This window comes from Rhododendron vialii, chromosome 3a (assembly GCF_030253575.1).
Source record: "Rhododendron vialii isolate Sample 1 chromosome 3a, ASM3025357v1".
NCBI classification, from domain to species: domain Eukaryota; kingdom Viridiplantae; phylum Streptophyta; class Magnoliopsida; order Ericales; family Ericaceae; genus Rhododendron; species Rhododendron vialii.
In genome coordinates, this window is record NC_080559.1 from 11,368,778 (window position 1) to 11,395,823 (window position 27,046).

The window sequence follows — 27,046 nt, forward strand, 5'->3', positions numbered from 1 at the left end:
AATACAAAAATTTAACGTATTTTACCAATCTCGTTTCCACAAACAAAAAAGCTGTCTAACAAAGTACTTGCTACAGTAAACTCTATTCACACCTATCAATAACTTATTCATTACCGGAAATAACTTGATATTTCTCAACAACTTATTTATTACCGAAAACACCTAACTTCTTATCAATCACAAAGAAAAATCTATAAAATTTTCATTACAAAAAACACCCCTACCAGTAGGCCAAGCACGAATTTAAATGTTGGTCTTTCTGTTTTCAGTTTCTACCGGTAGGAACCTTTCATAAGTTATCAATATATGATCAATTCAATTTTTTTGGAGATTTATTCTACGCATCAAGCTCTACAAAACATCAATCATTCTACAACCACACACAAATACTTACACACATACTTACAAAAGGAGTGGACCCATACACACTATAGGCGTAAGTGTTTGTATATTTGTACTCATTATGTGACTATAAAATTATTGTTAAAAGATTCGGATTACATTTTTAGGCTCGAGACGATGCCTACGCAGTTACCGTGCTGTGGCACGGCAGGCCCGGTCATTCCTTCAAAAAAATTCGGTGCGGGAGGGAAAAACTGAAAAGTTGAAACCGAGTAGAGTAGCAAAACCGGAAAACGGAAGAAACCCTTTCTTTGTTCTCTCCCTCTCTCTCTCTCTCTGTTTGCACCCATCGCAGAACAAGAGCAACACCGCTTCGCGTGGAAATGGCGGGTCGTTTCCCTCCCGACGGGTCCTATCCACTTCTTCACGCCATAGAGGACGAGAACGGCAATTTAATCGCATACGACTACGACGAAGAAGAAGACGAGGACGAGGACGAGGATTCTGCCTCCGAAGACGAAGAAGGCGAAGATACCAGCGACGACGAACAGGAGGCCGTCGTTCCTCCTCCTCCGCCGCCCCCTAGGGTTTCTCCTTCGCGTCCCGCGACACTATCTGAGGACAGCGAAGTTAGTCAGAGGACGAGGGGAGGGGGCGAGACCACGACGTCGTCGTTGTCGCAGGATTCGAGTGGGCGGGAGTGGAGTAGGAGCGAGATTGACGGATTGTTTTGCCCTATTTGTATGGAAGCTTGGACCAGTGGCGGTGACCACCAAGTCTGGTAAAACTCTTACTTGTTGCCGCGGCCCGCGCGCCCCCCACAACACCCACCCCACCCCCCCCCCCCCCCCCTCCGATCTCACACTTTTTTACTCCTTGATACGTAGAAAGTAGAAACTAAGTCCCATAACGGGTGTGGGTGTGCGAGCGTGAAAACATCTCTGAAACACATCTCAAATTCTCAACCTATTAAAATTTGCGAGAGCAATGATTGAGAGCGCAAGCGCAGTGCAAGGATTGAGAGTGAGGCATTTTGAAGGGATATGTGACTAAGCGTAGAAAGTCACATAATGGGCAGGGGGTACGTGTGCGTGAAAGCATCTATTAGAAAATTTCGAGAACACGAAAATTTTCAAGAACGAGCATTGAGAGCGAAAGTGGAGGGCCGACCGAAGGATTACAAATTGTTAATGTTTAAATTTTTGCATCTTCCGAGTTGGAGAGAGAGCAAGAATGATGAGAGGAGATAGCGAAAAGAAAAAAATCAGCCAAAACTCTTATAATTCTTGGAAACTTGCTTTAAAGCTTAGGATGGGTGGTCTAATTCTCTATACGTTGGAGCTAGGTTTGCAAACCCATTTTACTCAAAAATATGTTTCTATGTCAAAAGCTATCAATTATACTACTTCCGTCCCAAATTGCTAGTACCTATGAAGAGTTGTGCAATTTTGAGATAAAACTTTTGTGCATAATTGTTCGAATTTCTTTGCACAAAATTAAAGTGCTTCCTGAGTTATTTAATTTGTTTCGAAGAAATTCAGAAAATTATGCACGGAAATACTTTATTATTTGATTCAAAAATTGCACGACTTTTCGTACGGGGCAAGAAATTTTGGATGGAGTAAAATTGATATGCTGTTTTTGGTGGCTCTGCAAAATTGATATGCTGTTTACCGAATCTAAAGTTTCATGTGATTTGAGAAAGCATGATTTGTATCTTGCTATACATGGTGCCATCCTCAAGGAAGTCCCTGTAACTACAGATTGGTCTTTTATGCCTTCAAACAAGATTGATCTCTCTGGTGAGCAGGCCAGTCACAATTATTTCCATTTTGAGTTTAGTTGTCTTGTTGTGGATCGGATTGTAAGTGCTCTTGGAGATGGGTGAGCATAGTATTACTTGATAGATCTCTTTTCTACCTGCTGGACATGTGTGTACTTGAAAAATGTACTGGTTTTTGATACCTGTTACTTTTTCTTGTAGCTATTGATACTTGTCAGTTGTGTATGATATGTATTATGTATATGTGTATATAAATTGGTATAGAATGCTGCTCCATATGGCTTCCAGTTGGCAAGTTGTATTAGGCACTTGTTGTGGAACAAAGTACTCTTTGGCCCTAAAATACGTGTATCATGATGCCTCTGCTGTAAGTTTAAGAAATGAAGTAGTGCACAATCGTCCAGACTTGATAGGCCTTTAGTAGCCAAAGCAGCTACTGGCCAGGCCCTGGTCTGGTTCCATACCAGGGGCGGGTGCGGGGCATGGCAGTATTAGATTGCGTTGAAGAAGGCGAGGCTTAAGATTCTAATTTGACCTTTTTATTATACAGGCATATGTTTGACCTGTTTACGACGTAAGCATTTAAAGACAACCCCAATGCTCTGACTATTTGCTTGGGGACAGTCACTTTGTTGGTTGTATACTTGTATCAACCATAAGCACTTGTTACATAAAAGTTGGGTGGTTCAATGTTCATCGAAACATTTTTGATTTTGGGAATTGCTGCTCCCTCTTCTTCTTCATCCCCTCTCTCATCTAGGTGATAAGAGTCACATATATTAACTTTTATGCATTCTCTTGTAATATGGCTTTCCGGACTGCAGTTGTCTTCCCTGTGGCCACTTATATGGCACGTCTTGTATCAAGAGATGGTTGCAGCAACGTAAAAATTTAGGGAAGGTACTGTTGTTGCCATAATCTCCTTAATAAGGAAAATGTTCTATCCAACTTCCGTGTTCCAATCCTCGACTCTTTTACATAAGTGTCTTCCTTTTTTAGTGTCCTCAATGCAACAGGAAATCCACATTGAAGGATGTAAGGGTAATTTATGCACAACAAATTGTTGCCATTGATCAAGAAATACAAAAGGTAATGTGTTATCTTATGAAGATTTTTCAATGGCAGGTTGCTTGTGGAGCAATAAATTTGCATTCCCTATTCCTTTTTACCCCTGTGTTTTAACCAATAGAAATAGATGATTTCTTTTGTTTGCAGAAAGTTCGATCTCTTGAAGCTAAATGTGCTTCCTTAGAGGAGAAGGTAAGAGAATGTCATTAAGACTGCTGGTTTAAAAGTAGCAGGATATTTTACTATTTTCTTATCCTTGTTGAAGCATCCTACCTTCACTTCAAAACACTGTCTGTGTTTGTTAGACTTTGTTGTTCTGTTAAGAAGTCAACATCTCATACAAATGGTGGATCTGTCCTGTGATGTTTTATTTCTATACCTTTGCTCATCAAATTTCAAATGAATTCCCTAGAGAGCTGACCTCCAAGATTAGAGAGTATAGCTGAAAAATACCATGACAACACAAGTGGAGTGGTAGCCCAGTGGTAAGCACCATGCACTCCCGTGCATTTGACTAGGGTTCAAACCTCACTAACTATGATTAACACTACTGACTTTCGCCAAGCAAAAGAAAAAAAAATAACACCATGACAACAAAATTTGACCGTGGAAAAGGGTTCTCTAAGCTGAACTAAGGGATTATCCATTTCACTGCATTGAATGGGAGTGACTCTGATATCATTTTGAGTGCCAACATTTGAAACACACCTTTCCTCTTGCCACGCAGAGTTTTGCTCCTTTCCGTCACTATACAAGACTAGGTTGCATTTTATTATTTCCTCAAATTGTTTCTCCTTGGTATGAAATTTTAGTTATTTCCTCATCTTGTCTGTTGTCAACCATGCAGAACCTTGCTACTTATGACCTGTAACTGCCACTTTGATAAAAAGTTGGATAACACTCATGCCTCCCTTTAGAATTTTTGGCTGTTTGGTCCATTTTCCAGATATTTTAGGAGATCATAATTTAGCCAGACAATTGACCTTTGTTAGCTAGATTCTTAATTATTATGCGGTTAACTAGATGCTGTAGTAAATTAACTTTGTCACTTTCTCAATGAACCTGTTTAATAAGAGTAGAGGACTTTTGCATAACCACTCTTGTGCATCTATTGGTTCCTCTTAAGGTGGCCTTAGAAATGTTAATGATTGCCTTCTGTTGGTGATAAGTACAGTTACGATTGCCTCCTTGTATTATCTATTCTTGTTGTACCTTTGGTTTAAGCTTCTATAGTTCTATTTGCCTCAGACTGTAGTACTGCGCCTGAAAACGGCTTTTGTCCATTTAGGATTCTTTATATTATTGACGATACTGTTTTCCAGACGGGGGATCAGATCTCAAGGGTGGTAAATTTTGCACTTATGTTTTCAGAATAACGACTGGCAGAAGAGAGAATGTGAATGGCGGAAGAGAGAGGCTGCTTTGGATCTTCAAGTGCACCAACTTAGGGAGGCAAGTTCAATTTTATTCATTGGGCTTCCTTTTCAAATGAGTTGCATCTCTGTGTGTTGATAAATGTAATGGTTCACTGTGTTGAATCCTATACCATTCCATGGTTCATGGTTGTCCTTGCTGTCATGGTCTGTTGCTCTCCTATTCTGTGGTGAAATTGCTCCTAGGCATGCATATTTCTCGCCTAATATTCTTTCTCATTTTTCACCTGTCAATTGTTTCTGTCAATTGTCTAGGAAGAAGCAGTTATGCTCTTCTGGTTCCTTAACAGCTTTTTGGCCAGATTGCTTACGGAGCTTATTTTCACTTTCTGTTCAGAATTTTTGTGCTGCTTATTTATTGGCTTTATTCGTGTTATTGGCTTAATTTGAATAGACCCTATTTTGATATACATTTTGTGTTGATTGCACATAATTATGCATAGCAGCTTGAACTAGATGGTTTTTTTCTGTTGAAGGCTATCTTTCAAATCTTTTCTGTTCCTTTTTAGCTATCGGTTAACATTAAGTTTTGTGGTTTGCCAGAGGAAAAGTTATTTGGAGCGTTTGTTGGGAGATGCACAAAACAGGCCATCGGGATTGCTCAATGCACACGAGGGTTGTACAGAACAAGCCATGTTTGGTAAAGATTCTTTCTGATGATAAACTTTTGTTTGGGGTTTTAACTTGTATTAGTTTTAATTTTTACGTTCCTCATCTGCCCATATCTAATACTAAAACTGCGATAACATAGCTCGTCATTAGCAATAAACTTGTAATCGCTTCACATGTCTTGTAGGACGTAACCTGGATTTGAAATATTGTGGTCAAGGATCTTCAAGCAACTTCATATTGCAGGTTTGATATTTTTATTGATCTCATCTTTTATGTTGTGCCCTCCCCAAATTAGAAGAAAGGGTTGGGGCAACCTTAATTTAGACCCAGTGTTAGCATCTTATTATTACATCCTTAGGTAGCTTTTGTGGAAATCTCTTCAAAAGCCACTGATGGACTAAGTATTTCTTCCATGCTCCTCATGTTTTCCACTTCTAGATTATCCTGTAAAACACATCCATAGAGTGCACAGCCTATTTGTTGTACTGGTTCACAGACATGTCTTTAAATCTCAAAAAAGTTTTTGAAAGATGTGAGCTTCAATAAAATTATTGCTAATTCTGGAAATAAGTATTTGTTCTCCAGGTGTATAAATGATAGGGAAAACATCAATTAAACATCTTGTGGTTTGGGTCATCTGCGTATAGGCCCTAGTATTTGAATCAACACATGACTTCCTGTGGTTTTGCTGACTAAGCTGAACGTCGAATTTTCTATCCCCTTCGTAGTTTTTCTTGTGGTAGAGCGCATCAGTGAAGATGAAGATGAACCAAGCCAGTGAAGCCATCCTGTAAAGATGGGTTGCCTCTCTGAATTCCATATTAGAGTTCTGAAGTAAAAGATGATACCCAGCAGGGCCAGCACCACCATGGCACCACAGTGCCAACAACCCCTCCTTCGTAGACCCACCTCTGCATCAGAATTGCCATCGCCTTTCCACTTCCTCGCTGAAGCAATGACCCCCAAACATCAGCATACAACACTCTCTGTGATAACCCCAGTCCCACAACAAATTTGGCCAGCATCGCCCCTTCCTCATTATTTCCCTCCTATTGTTTTGTCTCTCTCACGATCATTGTAAAACTCTTGACTAAAACCTGAGGTGTCATTTGCCCAAATAAAATGTGGTTTTGCTGTTTGAGTGTAAATGTGGTTTTATTGTTATCATTGATTGCATTTCTTTTTCGTTTCGCTACTGTGAATTCCCCGGCATAATTTTGTTAGCCAGTTTTACATTGGTTTTATTTCAGTTAATCTTGTTCTCGTATATGGTTTTGTTCCCTTTTATATTTTTAATTGAAACAGTTGTAATTTTTGTAGAAGGAGTTGCAGGTAGATGGTGCTAAACTTTTTGATGTGGATGCTTCCAGTCAAATTGGTATTATTGCTCAAAGGCTGTCTGGAATGGGAGGAATGCATGTACTCGCCAAAGTAAAGTTTTTCGTCGTCCTTAAACATCAAAATTGGCATGCTATGCTTCTCTCTCTCTCTCTCTCTCTCTCTCTCTCTCTCTCTCTCTCTCGCTCTCTCTCTGCTTTTTAGATAGGGAGTTAAGGAGACTCGAGGGGAAGGTGACCTAAGGTGCTGGTTGTCCCCTAGGGACTACATGCTATGTAATTCTAACTTGAAGCACGTGGTACACATCTCCAAGTTCTTGACAAACTAGGTTTTGCAGATGAGCTTGATTGCTCCACATGGAAGGGAAAATATTGCGCTTCCTGTCAACACAAAAGCTGTTAGAGATCTCCGTGTTGCCCCTCATGGCAGACTGGCACTCCTTGCTTCATTGGGGAAGAAATTATCGATTATCAGGTGGATTAAGAATCTGTAGTATTCTTTTTGGAGCTGTTTCTTTGCAGTACAGTTTCTCAGAGGGAATTATCTGAATTTGTCCTTCCATTTGTTTCAGTATGGAAAGCAACAACACTGTTCTTTCTTATGATTTGCCGGTAAGTCTGGTGTTCCTTGCGATGTTGCTTATTTAATCAGAAATTTACTGGCTGTTCAATGATGGTTCATGTGGTGCCAATTCTTTTTCCTTTCCCTCTTTGAGGGGTTTTATTTTGTCTTGTCTTGTTTTGTGTTGTTTATGTTTATGTTTTTGGGGGTGGTATGTAGAGGGAGAGTTTTGATCATCTAGGCACATTGCTGTTTAATTGCTTTAGATTAAGCTCTCCATATTTAAGTTTGAGCAGCAAATTGAGGTAACTGGTAGCTGAATATTCGCCAAATGCCGTGAGCAAAAAAAGGTAAAGAAAAGAACATGCTTCTTAATTGTGTCATCCCATGTCTCACACTGGTTGCCAGTTGCCTAGTGATTGTGTGAGTGATACTATAATGAACTACCCAGTTACAATCTCCTATAATAGGAAGAAGGCTATATTCTTTTTATATGTTATCATAGTTGCTCCAAAGACAGTTTGTTATGATACTTCCTGAGTTTATTTTTGCCTTTATTTTTCCTTTCAATGCAACGTTCCCAATATTTTTTTTTCCAGGCTGCTGCTTGGTCATGTTCATGGGATCTTAACTCCTCACATTACGTATATACTGGATTACAGGTCGTACAACTCCTACCCTCAGTTGTTCATTCATAGTGAGCCAACCTGCTACTTACGTGACTTCAACTGATTCTCTTTTTGTAAAATTCATGCAGAATGGTATGCTTCTTGTGTTTGATATGCGCCAAACTTTGAAGCCAGTGGAATCTGTAGTTGGGTTGACATCCAATCCCATTCATACAATGTACTCTCTTTTACCAGATTCAACTCTTCCTTCTGGCGTTAGAAGCCTCTTAACTGCCTCTTCTGGCGGTCTGTGTCAGTGGAACTTTGGGGCCATAGAAGAAAGGTAGTCTTCGCCGTTTTCTACGTACCTGACGTTTGTTATGGCTTTTTTTGGGGGTAACTTAAGATTTATTGAAACAAGGACAACACGAGATCTAAGGGGCATACCCCCAAACAATCAGTTGAGCACAGGCCGCTAGAATGAGAATAGAACTCAAACAATCAGAAGTCATGAAGAACAATAGAGATAAAGCAGCAGAACCACAGAGTAATTTCAAAGACCCTTGAGATATATTCTAGGCTAATTACAACAGCTGATTTTCATCAGACTTTCTAAGCTTCAGCCAAGAACTAACATAATCCCTCTTATAACCTTATTAACATCAGCCCGTAGGTATTGAAAGATACGATTATTTCTCTCCCTCCATAGATGTTATATAGCAGCAGCACAAGACAATATAGCAAGGAGATGCTTCAATTTAGCTCCACCGCATTGATTTCTAAGCCAATTGAACTCTGCAGCTAAATCAAGACAGGCCTATTGCATCCATTCTTCAACAAAAATGTTGCCAAACCTGATAAGAGAAGGGGCAAGAAAAGAACAAATGCCCATGAGATTTGGCTTCTTGGTCGCTCAACACACCTAAATCAGAATCAATCATCCCCCAATTATGCAGCCTATCCCAAGTGGCCATCCTCCCCAAATAGCACATCCACTGAATAATAGCCCAGCGGGGGACATGATGTTTGGACCAGATAACTCTATGCCAGTCTACTTCAGGAGCTTGTGTCTGACAGCATTCCAAGCTGATTTAGAGTAAATACCAGAAAGGGAAAGGGACCATCTGACTGAGTCCTCACACTTCACATTAGGCAATAAATTACTAGGAGTATTGCAAACTGTTATAATATAATTAGTCCCACATTGCTTAGTAAAGTCATGTAACACGGTATTTCATAATATAAATACAAGTGGTTTGTGTTAGGGTTAGACACCCTAAACACATTTTGCTCTCCCTAACAACATGGTATCAGAGCAATACCCTAAACCTAACCCACCACCATAACAGCCGCCGCCACTCATTGCTCACCATCGTCGACCACCGTTCGCCGCCACATTCTGCCGTTGGTTCTTGTCGCCGGTGACCCCTGGATACCAAAGCCCTAATTCTAGCAACCGAAAACCCACAAAATCCTTTGGTCGACCCACAAAACACTCTTATACCCTAACCTAGCCGTAACCCAGTCCTTGTATACCCTCAAAAATCCTAACTTGAACTTCGCGAAGCCTAAATTGATGTTCAAAACTCCTGATTGACCTTCAAATCGAGTTTGAAATCCCTAATCCCTGTTCAAAAACCCCTAATTGAGTTCGAAATCACCCAAATCGAGTTCAAATCCTCTTAATCACGTTGGAATTGCAAACCCAGTACTAGAAAACCCTAACTCAGCCAAGTCGGTTGCTCTAGTCGACCCTCTACTTGAGATTTCTGTCCATCTTTGCTTCGATTCTCAATTTGATGGGATTTTGCTCTCTGTTTTCATCACTTGTTTTGTACTTTTTGGTGTGTTCTTGACTGTGGTATGGTTTTCTTCTCATCTCTGGTGATAAGGCTTTGTCTATGTATGGTTTAGTTCCCCTATGCTGGTTATGCTGGTTGTTTCGATCTATTGGTTGCTAGGTGCCGTCCTCTTAGTTATGATTGTTGGCGATTGCTGATTAGTTTGGACTTTTTTAATCTTCAGTTGATTCATTGATCGTGGGTTGGTTCCATCTTGGCCTTGGGTATTCGGTTTATGTGTGATGGGCTCTAGTACTAGTTCTGAGTCTGTTTCTAGTTCCTTTTTTTTAACAGCAAAGAAAGATAAATTTATTACCAAACCAAACCAAACCAAACCAAACCGAGCCTTACGTCCCAATCACTTGGGGTCGGCTACATGAATCTGTTTCTTCCATTGAGCTCTGTCAAGGGCCACTTGTTCACACAAACCCATTATACTCATATCTTTGCACACAACATCATCTAATATCAATTTAGGTCTACTACATTGCTACCTAAAGCTATCTTATCTGCTCTCTTAACTACTGTATCTTCATGTCTACGGTAAACATGCCAAAACCACCTTAGCCTATTTTCCCTCAACTTCTCTTCTATAGGTGCTACACCTACCATCTCATCAACTGTTTCATTTCTAATCTTGTCTTGTCTAGTCATATCACACATCCACCTCAACATTCTCATTTCCGCTACTCATCTTGCTCACATGTTGTTGCTTAATAGGTCAACATTATGTCTTATAAAGCATCGCTGGTCTTATGGCAGTTCTACAGAATTTTCCCTTCAATTTTGTGAGTACCCTCTTGTCACATAGTACACCAGTAGCGCTTCTCTACTTGAGCCACCCCACTTGGATCCTATGGGTCACATCATCAGCAATCTCTCCATCTCTACTAGTAATTGAGCCGAAATACCTAAAATGATCACTCTTTGGTATCTCCAGGTCTTGAATCATCACTCTTTCTTCATGCGCACTACTGGTACCACTAAACTTGCGCACCATATACTCAGTTTTACTTCTACTTATCCAAAAACCCTTTGACTCTAATACTTCCCTCCAAATTTCTAGTTTCGTATTAACACTTCTAGCGGTTTCATCTACGAGGACAATGCCATCTGCAAACATCAATGTTCTAAAAGTCGCTCGGTTGACCACCTTCGAGCTTCAAGGCCTTTTAATCGCCAATTAATCGGCTTGTAGCAATTAATCGGTTTATACACACACACACACACACACTCCCCAATGACAACCCTTATGAAAAACTGAAAAATTAGTAAAGTACTATGAAATAATTAGTCAATACAATGAGAAGTTCAATGTTCATAGTTCAACTTCATACCAAAGGAAACCAAGTACGAAATTACTAGTCAATTACAAACCAAATGAAATCAAGTACGGAATTACTAGTCAATTACTCTTTACTCATCCTCTTCTTCCCCATATCCAACCATAACTTGGTCTCCATCGGACTCAAACTCAAAATCCTCATCTACCTCCTCTTCGAGATCATCTTCCAACAAAATATCTTCCTCATGTAGCTCTCGTACTCCAACATTTCTAGTAGTTCTTATAGGTTGAAGGACTTCATCTGCTTCCGTAGCTTTCCCGATCATCTCCCAAGTAAGTCCCAAAATCGGGTCTTCTTCGTCAACATCACCACCTTCAACAATCCATCCTTGTGCATGTGTTGCTTCACTAGCACGTAATACATCCTTCCCCTTTCTTTTATTGTTGATGAGTTTGGCATTGAATTGGACATACACTAGATTGTTCAACCTTGTCGTAACTAGTCTATTCCTTTTCTTTGTATGTATCTATACAAAAAAGAAAAATCCTAAGTTAATATAATCCCTCAACAGTGCTCCAATTTCTCTCACACCCCGATGAACTTAAAGTCAGAGAGAAAATTTGAGTGGCCATTCTTTTCAAATTGGGCGTATGATTGCCATAGTTAGATCACCATCCAACTTTTCATGAAAGAAGCACAATTCCATTAGTACTAATTAACCTCGGTAGCAAAAAAAAATAATACTAAGAAAAGTAACTACTTATTTACCTGGATCATAAGAGTCATTGTTCGTCACACATCCCATTGTGGCTAATGGTCTTCCAAATCCACCATCTTTGTTCTTGTACTTCAACAACTCTCTATTGATGACTTCATCTTGAACATTGACATCATCGGGAAAGAAAGCTTCAACACAAGTAAGAACCCCATCCATAATGATAGGATCATCTTGAATGGTATGATCTTTGTAGAAGTAAAAAGGATTCAAAAAGTAAGCCGTCAAATTCAATGCACTATCTAACCTGCCCTTGGCTTTCCCATCAATGATATCTAGTATCGGCCGGTAGTTAGTCTCAACTTGCTTGTATGCCTCTTTGATTTCTTCTTTTGCTTTTTTGAGCTTCCATGTACAAAGTCCATTGAGGGCTTCCGATCCCCATCAACAAGTCGAAGAACCATCACCAACAGACCAAACACTTTTTTTTTGGTAAAGAGAGATTTTATTACCAAAAAGAGACAAGAATACAAGAAACAAAGGGCATAACCCGGAAAAACCAGCAACCTACTGGAAAACTAGACAGGAACGCCAAACTTAAAAAAAAAAAAACAAGAGCCTAACTACAATTAGTTACAAAATATGTTCTGAGATGTTCCAAGCTCTACACAAAGCTCTATTAATAGTGCTACGACCATAATTCCGCCAAGAAGATGCTCTATCCCTCACATCCTTGACAATAATATCATAGATGGCATCTGAAGTGTACTGCTTGTTGCCAAAAACAATGCCACACTGTACCCGCCATGGCTAACTTGTAGAGGGCAGAGAAAAGACATTTCTTCTTGAGGTGCTGAATAGCCCAACCTATTTCTTGCCCCCATTCTGTTGGACTTCTAGAAATGCTAAACATATGAAGAACTTTACCCCAAATGCATGCTGAGAAAGAACAATAAAAAAAAAAATGCTTATGGGACTCATGCACATTAGAACATAGGACACATAGGGGATCCACCATCATTCCCCAAGAGAGAAGTCTATCCTTTGTCGAAAGACGCCCCCAACAAACAAGCCACATAATAAAAGCCCATCTAGGAATACCTTGCTTGAACCAAACAACCGGAGCCCACGGAATAGTAGGGAGAGGAGTTCTAGGAGTCTCCCAAGTAGTTTTAACAGAGAACGTACCATTTGAGGCAGGAATCCAGATCACAGAATCATCAACACCTATGTTAGGCCTAAAGATTGAAGGGGTACTCCTCATAAGTTGCATAATGGCCCTATTCCTTTGTCTAGGCCAGCACCACTCTCCATTTTTAATGATTGATGAAACTTGGCCAGCAGAGAGCTGCCCACATTATTAACTATGCCTGCACCAAATACTTTATAGAGAGGTCCTACATCATGCCAGTAATCTAGCCAAAGAAAAGTAGTGTTCCCATTACCAATCACATACTTGATGAGGGGCTGCACTACCTCTCTAAGCTTAAAAAGTTTTCTGATGGTCCAAGAAGAGTCTTGAGGCAAACACATTTGCCAAAGACACTTCCTTTTTATGATATATGAATGGACCCATCTAACCCATAAAGAGTCAGATTTCTTGCTTAAAGCCCACATGTGCCGAATCATGGTTGCTTTATTCCAGACTTTGAGAGGCTTGAAACCCAAACCACCTTCTTCTTTTGGGGTGCAGAGCCATTCCCACTTAATTTTTGCCCCAGCTTGTCTTAGATGAACACCTGTCCACAAAAAGGCCCTGAGCAAACCCTCAATTTCCTTCAATAACTTTTGAGGAAGGATGAAAATCGAACACCAGTATACTTGCATGCTCCATAACACAGAACTAATTAATTGAGATCGATCCCCGAAGGACAATAACTTTGTTGTCCAGCTGTTGATGCTTTGTAAAATTTTATCCTTGAGTTGAACACAATCAGAATAAGAGAGTCTGGAAGTGATGAGAGGCACCCTTAAATACTTGACAGGAAGACTGCCCTCGGGAATAGGGAGAATAGCTTGCAACACCACTTTAAGATCATTGCTCACACCAGAATAAAAGACAGCACTTTTATGGAGGTTGGGACGGAGACCAGAAAAGGAATAGAAATCATCCAAGGCAGCTTTGATTGTAGTAAAAGATCCCTGATCAGCCCCACAAAGGACAAACAGATCATCTGCAAAAGCTAGATGATGAATCTGTAATGCTCATCACGGACCAAACACTTTCCAGTATAAGGTTACACCATTCCAAAATGCCGTACTCATCATGGTAGCAAATGCCGTTTTCCCCTTTGGGCTCTTCGCCCATTTACTTGTCCCATGCCTCACTACTAAACATTGCCTGCAATTCTTGTTTCTTTTCCATCAACCTTTGTAAAGTCAAGAAGGCTGTCGTGAATCTAGTAACACCTGGCCTCACTATGTCTCTCCTTTTCGTTTATTTTCTCATTATCGCCAATGAATTATGATGAGCATGAACAAAAATAATGAACGCCTTGGCCTTATCAATAGTTCCTTTAAACTTGGATTGCTTACCGATTCCTTCAAGCATGAGATTTATCGTGTGGGTGCCGCATGAGGTCCAAAATATGTTAGGCCTTTTGATCTTTAGCAAATCCGCCGTTGCCATATTGTTGGATGCATTATCCGTGACTACTTGGACTACATTTTGTGCCCCAATATCTTCAATGAACTTGTCAACGTATTTAAAGATATACACCCTCGTGTGTGATGCCTCCGAATCTTCCTTCGAAGAAAGAAAACAAGTCCCTTGCTTACAAATAACACACAAGTCCATAATGCTTCTCCTCTTTCGATCGGTCCAAGCATCCGTCATGATAGAATAACCTGTCAAAGCCCACTCTTCTTCTTGCTTCTTGAGTAATTTTTTTGTTTTATCCACCTCCTCCTTCAACAATAGCTCCCTTAGTTGGTATTGGCTTGGAGGTTGGTATCCCGGTCCAAATTGGCTAACCGCTTCAACAAAACGTTTGAAACTATTATTGTCTACGGCATGAAATGGAATACCGGCTTCGTACACCCATCGAGCCAAGTATTGACTCACTTCATGACTCCTCTTCTTCCAAATTGCATCAGTTATGTTTGGTTGTTTTATCTTCTTGAATCCACTCGTAGTCGTGTCAGAAGAACAGGGATTGATCTCTGTATGTCTATCTAGGGGACCAAGAACGTGGGGCCTGTTCCTTGAACCTACGTGCTCAACTTCATCATCTTCAAATTCATCACCTTCTCCATGTACTATATTAACTTCCTCCCGATTCATGCCTTCTTGCTTCTTCTCTCTTTTTAGTTGCTGTCTCATCAAGTGCCTTTTTACACTTTAATAGATCTTCCTTGCTTGCCTTAGTACATGAGGCAACATCTCCCTTAACCTGAGCTCTATGTTTTTTCATCCTACTAACCCCTCCAGTATACTGATTCCCACACAAAATGCATTTTAGGCGGTCCTTATTTTTGACATCCACAATAACTCCATAATTCCATCCAACATCATTAGAATTTCTTTTCAATACCGACTCAGAATTAGAGGCCTTTAAAGATGGAATATGAGTGGGATCCATTGACATTTGATATCAGTATAGACTACAAAAAAAAAAAAAAACAGAGAAGAAAGTCAAGAAACTGTTAACATGATTATAAGTTAAGATTTTATGATTTTACACTTTGTGTTAACTGTTAACACCAAACTATACTACATGTAATACTTTGTTTTAAGATTTAAATTTTTTTTTTTTACTACACTTGCCATATGGATATGGGTATGGACTTTCAAAATAAATACAAAATTTGAAAAGAGATCATACGAGAGAGAGAGAGAGAGAGAGAGAGAGAGAGAGAGAGAGAGAGAGAGATTACAGCAGACTAGCAGAGCGGCGGCGACTTCACATGTGGTGGCAAGTCGGTGACTTCAGTCCAAGTTGGTCGATCGACTGCAACGACTTTGTCGACTGGGTAACAAAGCCTCTAAATCTGTAATCGAAGCCCTTTTAAACTGGTATGAGATATAACAGTTACCCCCTTTCATTTTCCAAAAATATTGATTTTTAACCGACTAATCGCCTTTTAACCGATTAATCAACTTATCGCTGATTAGACGCCGACTGATTAATCGACAATTGATTGCCGACTAACGCCGATTAACCTCCCGAGCTCCAAATCCAACCGCCTAGGCATTAATCTTATCGGAGATGGCAAATTTCCGATTAATCGGCGATTAATTTCGCCTTTTAGAACACTGGAAAACATCATACACCATGGAATACCTTCTTGAAATTGTCTAGTCAATTCATCCATAACTAAGGCAAAGAGGTACGGGCTCAGGGCTGACCCTTGATGCAATCCTACGGTGATTGGAAATTCACTTATTTCTCCTACTGGTGATCTAATGGTAGTGACGACACCTTCATACATGTCTCTAATCACCTCGATATATACCCTTTGGTCACTCATTTTTTCTCCAGAACCCACCATATGATGTCTCTAGGCACCCTATCATAAGCCTTTTTTAAGTCTATGAAAACCATATGGAGATTCTTCTTTTTTGCTCTGTGTTTTTCTACCAATCTCTTAATAGGTAGATAGCCTCAATGGTTTATCTTCCAGGCATGAACCAACCCAAACTGTTTCTCTGATACCATAGTCACCATCCTCAAGCGATGGTTAATATCTCTTTTCCACAACTTCATCGTATGACTCATCAATTTAACACCTCTATAGTTGTTGCAGCTTTGAATATTCCCTTTATTCTTATGGGTAGGTACTAAGGTACTCCTCCATTCGTCGGGCATCTTCCTAGTTATAATAATCTTGTTGAACTTCGTCAGCCAAGTCATCTAGACTTTTCCATACTTCAATAGGGATACCATTTGGTTCTAGGGCCTTACCCGGTTTCATCATTTTCAAAGCTTTAACCACTTCGAACTTTTGTATTCTCCAATAAAACTCATATTCTATGTTCTCGCTAGTTATATGCACTTCCTCCCCACCAAAGCTTCCTTCATGTTTCTCGTTTAACAACTTATCGAAATACGACTTCCATCTATCTCTGATCGCCTCGTCTTTCACCAACACCACCAAATCAATACCTTTTATACACATAACTTGAGAAACGTCTCTAGCTTTCCTTTCTCGCAGCTTAGCAAGTTTATAAATAATCTTTTCTCCATCTTCACTATTGAGTCTAGCGTAGAAATTCTCATAGGCTTTTAACTTAGCATCCCTAACGGCTTTCTTAGCTTCCTTGCTAGCTTGCCTATAATTCTGAAAATTTTCCTCATTTGGTCCTTTTGCCACTTTTTAAAGCACTCCTTCTTTGCTTTTACCATGGTTTGAACCTCGTCATTCCACCACCATATCTCCTTAGAAATTTGACCTTTTCCCTTTGACTCCCTAAGAACTTCTTTCGATAGTCTTTTAATACCGTCAGCTATCGTATTCCACATATTGTCATTATCGCCTTCCACTCCCCTACCATACTTCTTGAGATATTCTTTCCTTGAATACCTCTAGTTTCTCCCCTCTTAGGCCCCACCATTTAGTCCGTGGGCATCTAGTTTCCTTTCTCCTTCTATTATTCCACTTGAGACAAATATTTAACACCAAAAGTCTATGTTGTGCCATTAGACACTCTCCGGGAATAACCTTACAATCCTTACATGTCAAGCGGTCTACACCTCTAGCAAGAAAATAGTCGATTTGACTTCTATTTGCTCCACTCTTAAAGGTAATTAAATGCTCCTCTGGCTTCCTATAGAGAATATTCCCAACTACAAGGTCAAAAGCTACTGCGAAATCTAAAATCCTCCTACCACCTTCGTTAAGATTCATTAAGAAAGAAAAATGCAGGATTAAGCTAGGAAAATGAAGAACACTAGCAAGAGTAAGCAACAAATAAAGAGAATCCTATTCTAGATCTAAAAAGTGTACTCCTAGATAGTTGTGACATAATGGGGTATTTATACAAGCCCTCATTTGCCCACAAAATATCTTACAAAACACCCTAAAATTTTGCTCTGAAGGCCCTTAGTACCTATACCTCCCCAACCTTGGTATCGGTACCCACGCGACCGGAAGGAAATGGAACAGGTTGGTACTGATACCTCCACTACCTTGGTATCGGTACTGAAGCCTTCATCTGCATCTTTAGTGCTTTGGTCCTCCTCTTGGCCTGCTATGCTTTCGGGCACCCTTCGAGGCTTCCTTCCTTGGCTCTCGGGACTCGGCCACCCTCGGGGGTCATCCATGGCATCAAAAGCAGCCTTATTTGCACGGTTTTCCTGAAACATCTTCAAAACAACCTTACGTGCAATATCTAATAAAACACTAACTTTATAAACGGAAGTACGATAAAACTAATGACATAAGAACCAAGAATATGCATTATTGAGTGCCAACTTGAACTTTGCTAGTCCCTAGCAAATGAAATGCAGGAAATTTTAAAGCACACAAAAACTATTCAATCCTTCCGCTATCACAGCTCAACACATGCTCAGAGCTACCAACTAGCAAGAATTCCACAATCTATCCTTTATTTTCCTTCTACAACTCACAGCTTGAAAACTTGATTAAACGACTAGGTATAGAGCAAGTTAAAAGCGAGTTATCAAAGATTTGTATCCGCGAACACAAGGATGATACGGGATACACAAAGTGAAGCACATGCTAGCAACCATATCCCAAGAAAAAGTGCTTGGAAATAGGCGAAAGTGAACAAGATATACCACGCCTCATATATGGAGAGCACTTATTAAACCGAAATTATAACTAACACCTGAAAACTTGGGTACAAAAGTAAAGCATGCCATGAACTAAGTATGCAAACATCAAGCATTGAATCATAAAGGAATGAAGGCATACTAGAGATCAACCAAGGACTTTAAAGCTTATATTGACCTTGGTTACAACGGAGGGTTAGCAAAATGGGCGGCAGTCATATACTTGCTTGGATAACTACCCGATTGACCGCCACCGAAAGATAATCTACCAAGTCAACGGCCACTCCTCGGCCAAAACCCAAAAGCATACTACGAACTACTAATCAAGAGTACTTGATATAATAAAAATAAAAACAGGGGTGGAATGTCAACCACCCGGTACCCCGACCAAGTTTGGGGATTTTCTACTCGCCGACCACCTCCTTAATCTTTCCCTTCCTCATCCTTAGCTTCTTGCTCCCTGAAGTCGTCGCTCACTTCGGCCTTAACTTCCGGCTCGGGCACATATTTCTCACCATGTTGTTGGTCAAGGAGAGTCGTTTGCCACGCCACTTCCTTCTTAAGTCGTGCTTTCTCTCTCATTATTCCCCTCCTCTCCACTTTCTCCTTTCTCAAGCTCTTGATAATTGAAATATTCTGACAATAGAGAAATTTGGACCATGTTGGCAGCTTTGCTTTCTTAGAGGGTAAGGTAATCAAATAGTTGTCGGAACCAACGGATTTAGACTTGGCGGCGTAGGTTTACGAGACGCTCTTTTCATCAAAAGTATCAGTCATCGGCCCTGGCTCGAGTTCTTCTAGCTTGTTATAGGTTGTCCCCTTCACCTCTTTCTCCTTGCACAAAGCTGTGATCATGCATGGGAATGGCATATGGGCCGTGGATAGTGTGTCTATCTTGAAGTCCACTAACTGAGTAAAGACGTACATTGCCCAATCTGCAACAATATTTTTGGATGCAAATGCATACTAAAACTTTGAATTTGATTTTTCGCTTTCATAGTATTTCTTTGATCTTCTTTTTTTTCTTTCTTTTTTCTTTGAGAAATCGGGTCATTTGAGGTGAGATTTGTAGTGAGAGAGATTGGAGCCACATTTGGGAGGCTTTAGGGAGGCAGATGAAAATTTGGGCCTTAACTTTTGTATTGGGGGAGGAGAGATAGGGAATCACGCACAAAATCTTGAATCGTCGCCTTTCACATTCCAACTGCTTCTATCACATTCACACCACCCCCAAATCTCCTTGAATCATTGAAAACCATTTTCACACAACCCTCTAAACATCCAGTTATCTATATTTGGCTTTTGCACTAGACCGTGCAACTACTATCTGCCTCTTACTTTTCCAATTTACTAGCTTTCCCCCAAGGAAGACACAATATCATATAGTGGATCTCCAGTCAGATGTCCTCCTGCCCAATCAGAATCAGTAAAAGCCTCAACCCTCTTTTGAATTTGATTTTTCGCTTTCCTAGTATTTCTTTGATCTTCTTTTCTTTCTTTCTTTTTTCTTTGAGAAATCGGGTCATTTGAGGTGAGATTTGTAGTGAGAGAGATTGGAGCCACATTTGGGAGGCTTTAGGGAGGGAGATGAAAATTTGGGCCTTAACTTTTGTAGTGGGAGAGGCGAGATAGGGAATCACGCACAAAATTTTGAATCTTCTCCTTTCGCATTCCAACCGCTTCTATCACATTCACACCACCCCCAAATCTCCTTGAATCATTGAAAATCATTTTCACACAACCCTCCAAACATCCGGTTATCTAATAGTCCATGAAGCATTGGCAGGGATTTTCATGGCCCACAAACTTTGGTCTTTAATGACAAAAGTATGAATCCATTTAATCCAAAGAGAGTCGGGTTTACTAGCAATAGCCCAAATGTATCTAGACATGGCTTTCTTGTTTAGCTATAAAGCATTATGGGTCTGGAAAGTCTCACTACACGTTTTTTGGGTGGACTTCTCTCTTCTTTCGGAAGAGACTCAATGACTGAGTGAATGGAGGTTTCCGTAATATGGAATCAAGTGATGATTGGTTTGCTTTCCATTACTAGCCAAATCTATCCCTTCGCCAGTGACTATCAACTGTAAAACTTGGAGGAAATCTATTCCCACTGGTTTCCATGGTGATGAAGGGCGATGCTCTGAGGTCTGGCTCGATTGTTTTTTGATTGAATGGTTAGAACCTAGTTCAGAACATCACCACCTAAGAGACTTATATTTTATTGAGGCGAACTTAATAATAGGATTTTTTTTTTTGTTTTACATTGTAAATTGGAAAATAACAGTCTGATTCCTCAAGCCTGTTGATGTTTTTGAAAGTAAGTGTCCAAATAAACATGTTCTGTATTGTGTTTTATTTTGGGGGTTCTGACAATTTATTTAACTTTTGATGCAGGACATTTTTGATTCCTGGATCAGAGAATCAAGGAGTTTGTATAGCTCTTGCTTATTGTCCAAGCAGTAATCATATCGTTGCTTCCTTTCGTCCGAAAATTGAGATGTCTAATGATACGGTTGTTTCTCAGCCTTCACTTTCTCCTGTCACCTCTCTAATGGGGAAAGGAGTATGGGGCACCCATGTTCTATACAAGGCTTTGGGTAACAGTTGTTATCAGAAGTTAGGATCAACATGTGCGTCTGTAAATGAAGTACGACTGCCAAAATCTGCAATTATATACAATCAAAACCTACAATTTGCCTCTACTAACGAAGTAACATGTGAAGTCGTCTTGCAAGAGTTGCCATCTTTTATGGTGGTTCAGCATCTTAAATCTCAGACACATCCGATTCGAGATGTGAAATACACACATGACTTAAGTTCAGGATTACTAAGTTGTTTAAGCGAGGACAGATTGCAACTTTTCTCCAGGAAGACCTTGTGAAGAAGGTAACTTTGGCTTTTCTTGATCTCAGTTTGTTATTAGTATTGGCTGTTACCAATATTTGTCCTCTATCAGATGTCATTGTTACTGTTAGCTTGTAAAGTGTTTGAGCTATGTTATGGTGGTGTCATTGGAAGTGTGATACTGATGAGGACTTCAATGCTGCATTTAAGTAATATTTCTCTTACTCTTTTTCCCACTTTGATCATATTGAGAAGTACTGAGAATGCTGAAAATACTTTTACAAGGTGTCTTTTTTAACCTATCCCGACACAACAGACTCGTTTCGTTTGCCTAACCACTTTAAAGGAGTTTATTGTGTCTTTCAGTTCTCATGTAGGATTTTTTTTTCGTTTTCACATTATATCGTCGAATTCAGGTTATATCAGTGTCGTTGCTTCCATGTTAGTTCTCGATGATTGTTTGACTTTGACAATAGTATTTGATGTTTTGGCACATTCAATAAGCTACGGGTCTTTGGTTTATCTTGGTTTGTCAGATCTATAGTATGTTTTTGTTCTGTTAAGGTTGTAGTGTTTGTATATTACTTGAATGAGAAATACTTACCGAGCAGCCAGAAACAACTAGTTTACAGCTGCAGTCCATCGCGACCGTCCAAAAGTGTTTTGGACAGTCCGGATTTTAATGAAACTATTCCGGGGAGAGTTAACATCCAGACTGTCCAAAACACTTTTGGACGGTCGCGATTGAACGTTGTAAACTCTTGTTTACGGCTGCTCCGGAAATAAGATTTTCTCTGCTTGAATACTAATTTGGATTGCTGGTCTTACTAGTAATAAATGTTATTGCAGCTAGCAGTTTGATAGGCAAGCAACTGACTACAATGTCCACTATTCTTTTGGGCCATATATATGGATCAGTATCACAGACACGAACGGCATCTTCTGGAAAGGGTTTGATTGCTTTGACATGGAATGTAGCATACTAGTAAGATGTGTATATTTGGGTTTTGTTTTTTTTGTTGGTAAGTTATTAAGGGGATAGTATTGTTTTTGGTATCTGTTAGGTTTTTGAATAGATCATCGGTAGGTGTTACTCTGCAAGATTACCCTAGCTATGGGGCCTCCATTGTTGATAATATTCGTTTTACACAAGATTTTCATGATACATGTGCATTGTAAACCTTTCTTGACTTTGTTCTCGGTGCTTTGTTTACTGATGTTGAATCCAATAACCAACTTACCTTGTTCTTGTTGTATGTGTATGTAGCAGGCAACTTGTCTTAAATGTGCAAAAAGGAAGGCAACATAGGTTGGAATGTGAGTGCTTAGAATGTTCTCCATATACTTGAAAAGTTAGTGAAAATGAAAAAGATAAACTTGGTGCGAGTATGGTGTGAAGAATTATGAATTATTTCAGAAAGAGAGGAATCTTTCTATTAGACACTTCATTATCATTAAGCAACTGACTAATTTTTAAGGCAAGAATTATGACTTTGTTTGGTGAGCTGGTCGAAGCATTTACACAACAACTAGATTCAAATATAGAGGAATGTGGCCTGTCCGATTCTAGTCCAAATGGCTGTTTCCATCCACCTGCGAAAAAATAATCCTCCCATTCCTTCCAACCTTATACTATGATCATTCTTATTCATTCCCCAGTTAGGTAGAAGTATGGTTTGAAAAATTAAAATTGAGATGCACTCATCACCTGAACTGGGAATCATTTGAGATTTTTATTCATGGGTATGTGCATGTTCTGCTTCAACTTTGGACTGAAGATCAGAATGTTTTCCTCAGAAGGGCTTCACTATATTGAGATCTCTATGGAGCAGGTGGTAATGTGAGAACTCTATTGATCAGTTTTGCGTGTGTTGATGGTAGAACTGGTGGGTTTGAAATCCTGCTGTCATTGAGCCTTCCTTCACTTTCGACCCTCCCTGTTCCATTTTTGCCCCTTAATTAGAGGAAATTGTGCTTGGACTTGTGGTTAAACCTGTGAAAGCAGATTGTGGGACGCATTATTGATCAGTCTTGTGTGTTGGCGGTAGGACTCTGGTGGGTTTGAAATCCTGCTGTCATTGAGCCTGCCTTTACTTTCTACCCTCCCTGTTGCATTTTTGGCCCTTACTTTAGAGGAGAATTGTGCATGTACTTGTGGTTGTACCTGTGAAAGCAGATTGTGGAATGCATTATTTGTCCTTTCAGATAAGGTGCTGAACATGTAAAAGAATAGCTACCACCCTATGTTGCGTTGACTCGGCCAGAGGTGCATGTGTAAGTACCAGATTCTCTTATTATGGACTCTAGAACAAGACAATCTATTAAGGTTTCACAATATACACATCTTCATTTAAAGGCAAGTGGTGTTATGGAAGTTGGTTCTCTCACCGTCGAAGGCTATTAGTCCAGCTTAATCGGAATTCAAGTCTGAAAGGGCTACCGCCCCTGATCCAACTTGAAGGAATGAGTCGAATCAGGAAGCAGAAGCGGGTAGGAGCATACGAGGTAGTGAATGAACGACAAAGAGGAAAGAACCGGCAGATAGGGAGTGCACCGCTCGGAGATTGGTATGCTCTCGTCCTCTTCATTGTCCTTTACTTGCTGGAAAGCTAACTAAGGAAGTCCGTCATTCTTAACTAAGCAAGCAGTCACTCCTAACAATAGGGCTTGCTTGTTTACAAGATTCAGACCTGTCCGTTCACAGAACGTGAAAAAGCAGACGATTAATCATATGCTTCTGAAAGAAGTATGCCTACTATATGTATACCGGTTGAAATAGGTAGAAGAACACACACACACACTCTCTCTCTCTCTCTCTCTCTCCTTCTTAATGGCCGTAACCATTGCCACAGCCATTATGCAGCGTGTGCTGAAATATAAAACTTTTTTGTTAATTATAGAGGGCTTAAAGTAGATTGAGTGATCAAGAAAGCCATTAGATTTGATCAACTGCAGCTGTGTTCTTGACTAATGCTCTTAACTACAGTGCAAGCGATTTATTCAGGATATAATTTTCTAGAATTGATGTTTGGTTGATTTCACCAGATGTCGCACAAATATATCCAGGGGTAACAAATGGAGTTTCACATCGACTGTTTTCACAAGAAAAATATGGATATTATTCTTTGAAAGGTGTGATAACAAGTAGCCAAGTGGCAAACACCGTGTATTTTGGTGTGGGTGAGTTATGCAAAGCAACTTCCGCACAAAAGCTAAACAATGATCTTATCACGGGCTTGCCCTTATTTGTTTCGTGGACTTTTCTCCTGGGGCTGTCTACTGTATACATCCGAAACCACGAGACAAATGCATAGTTTTGTTTTTTAATTTAGTCTTCTTTTATCGGAAACACAAAATGTACTGTACGTAACAATTTTGAAGACCCATATCTCGAGTCTTTTTGTAAGCAATTTATTGTTAAAAAAATAAGGGAAGATGGTTTTGAATTCTATAAAAAAAAAAAAAAAAAAATTGCAGCCAGAAAAAAGTATGCAAAAAATGGTAAGGGGGTACTGTTTTTTCAAAAATAGAAACTGAGATTGTGCGCAAAAATCAAAGAAAGAAAACAGGAAAAAGCTGATTTCCGACTTGCCGGATTCGAACCAGCGACCTAAGGATATTCTGCCAGGCTTTACCCACTACAGTCCTCCGCTCTACCAACTGAGCTAAAGTCGGTTTGCGGAAGCTTTATGTGAGTAATATAATTTATAGTACTATATCTTTTCTTGTAGGTGTGAGTCTTTTGGTCACATCTAAACAATAAACAAGAAGACCAAGGAATTGACCTAGTTGTAGTGGCACTCCCTCATCAGGTAAAATACTTGGGTTCGAGTCTTGTCGATGCGAATTGCAGCGCCCCTTCCCTTATCCCCCTTCTATCGATTGACAAAAAATCAAATAAATAAACAAGTCATTTGATGCATTTTGTTTGGCTGCTCTCACCTCCAGAAATAAAAGGATGCCTACATCAAGGAGGGCCCACTTCGTTTAATTCATACTTCATCCATCCTGATTTGTTTGTCCACTTTTTGACTTTGCCTTGTTCCAATTTGTTTGTTCATTTGATTTTTAAATAGATAAAATTTCTTTTCTGCCCTTGCTTTTTTTTAAAAATAAAAAATAAAAAAATAACTTTTCAAAAAAGTTGAAGGTTAAAAAATGAGAAGTAAACTACTTTTAGATTATGCTTCCTAAATAAGTTGGATTCCCAATATTAGACAACCAAATTGGGACAGATGGAGTATAACACAGGAACAATTGTAAGGTTTCAGATTCTTTTTGGTATTTGGTCTGGACACAATTATAATTGAATCGTTTAGTTGAACACAATGCACGATAATTTCACCATGCATGTGGTCCGCAACCAAATACCGGAGCTTCTCACACGGCACGATTCGACATTATGCATTGTGAGTGTAGCAACCAAATACCAAGTAAACGAATACCGGAGCTACTCGCCGTGCATGCAGTCCGCAACCAAATACCGGAGCTCCTCACACGATTTGGAACCAAATACCGGAGCTTACTCACAATGCATGATACTTTCACCGATTAGAATTATTCCTGTAATGCATACTTGTGAGATAGCTTCAGTAATTGTTCGGTCTGCAACAATTACTGTAGAATAACTGTCCAGAACAATTATCGTAGATGGTTCGTTTACTTGAACACATCAGAGAACAGAGAGGGTAGACCACATGCACGATTTGGAGCCATCTAGATTCTAGACAAGTCACACCTTCTCTGCATGCAAAGCTCTTGTGGGTCCTAATTAATTAGACTGCTAACTTATAATGGATGGCATGGGTCATTCCATACATTAAGACAATGGATGTAATGGCTCAATACAAATGGACATGACATGGCATGATGGGGGACAAGATCCCATGCCCCACCATCATAAATGTATCAAGTCTATTTATTAACTCTGCGATCACAAGATACTGTAGTAGTACTATATTGAGCTGTTTTTTGTTTTTTTAAAAGTGAAGGTTAGACGATGTGGAGTGTTTTTGTTTTTTTTTTTTAATTAATTTTTTTTATTTTTTATAGTTGTGAATGTTTTCAAAATTGTTGCACTTACGAAACTTTAAAATAACATAGATCTGCTAAATTTGGAGTTAAACTTGGAGAATCTAAGCAATTCGCAGGAAATTAATAGATATAGATTGCGTCGATTTGATAAATCGTTACCTTTTTTTTTCCGAATTTTCCAATAAAAACGTTTACTATTTACTTGCTATCAATTTCAGTGGCCCGAAATTAAGAGGGTTTTTGCAAACTTTTCTTTTTTCTTACTAAAAAACCATATCGAAAGCTCAAAAGCTCCCCACCTAGACCCCATTTGCTTCACTCATTGGATTCATGCCCCCCAAACTTTTCCATAATCATTGAATAATTCCAGTTTTAGCTGCTATAGGAAAAGAAACATGTTTCACATACAAACATCTAAATAGATAGATGGAGGGCCACTACTAATCTGTTTCATGAAATTTGATCTTTTATGATGAGATCTTGTTTGAAAAGCTTGGTCCCCTATCAATACCCAAAAGTGGGTTGGTCCAACAATTTTTTAAAATCTATTTTATGTTTTTAGAAACACAAACATAATTATAGTCCGACAAATTAGTTTTGCTTGAAAATGTATATATGTGCTAAATCTAGATGCATGGTATTTTAATGCGTATTCCCGGTGGTTCTAAATTTTTTGTTTCCTTAGCAAAACAGGTGAAGGAGGAGGTGATCAGCGTAGCTATCTCCCCCTTGGCGTCATATGACCATAGGGACTTCGAACTCGCGACTTCCCCTTAGGTTTCTGCTGCCTCATTATGGAGCGAGTAGAACAAAATATCTCTCACAAGGCATTTTGTTTACACGA

The 27,046-nt window shown here is 39.6% G+C and overlaps 2 protein-coding genes and 1 non-coding gene across 3 annotated transcripts; 1 reads left to right on the forward strand and 2 right to left on the reverse strand.

Annotated features, from left to right (window-relative positions):
• The first annotated feature begins 532 nt into the window (after nucleotides 1–532).
• LOC131320987 (uncharacterized) lies at nucleotides 533–22,417 on the forward strand. The gene is made up of 14 exons (XM_058351950.1): nucleotides 533–1,123; nucleotides 2,950–3,025; nucleotides 3,125–3,214; nucleotides 3,341–3,385; nucleotides 4,565–4,645; nucleotides 5,170–5,266; nucleotides 5,423–5,481; nucleotides 6,559–6,669; nucleotides 6,914–7,050; nucleotides 7,148–7,187; nucleotides 7,737–7,799; nucleotides 7,895–8,088; nucleotides 20,719–21,210; nucleotides 22,018–22,417. The coding sequence occupies exons 1-13, from the start codon at nucleotides 726–728 to the stop codon at nucleotides 21,203–21,205; spliced, it is 1,878 nt and encodes a 625-aa protein (XP_058207933.1). The 5' UTR covers nucleotides 533–725; the 3' UTR covers nucleotides 21,206–21,210; nucleotides 22,018–22,417.
• Nucleotides 11,322–15,203, reverse strand: LOC131320988 (uncharacterized). The gene has a single exon (XM_058351951.1). It carries the CDS (start codon nucleotides 14,907–14,909, stop codon nucleotides 14,025–14,027), a length of 885 nt encoding a protein of 294 aa, XP_058207934.1. The 5' UTR covers nucleotides 14,910–15,203; the 3' UTR covers nucleotides 11,322–14,024.
• A 2,333-nt stretch (nucleotides 22,418–24,750) lies between the features above and the next one.
• Nucleotides 24,751–24,843, reverse strand: TRNAY-GUA (transfer RNA tyrosine (anticodon GUA)). The gene is made up of 2 exons: nucleotides 24,807–24,843; nucleotides 24,751–24,786 (listed from the first exon to the last, which is right to left on the reverse strand). It is a non-coding gene; the product is annotated as a tRNA-Tyr (tRNA).
• Between the last annotated feature and the right edge of the window lie 2,203 nt (nucleotides 24,844–27,046).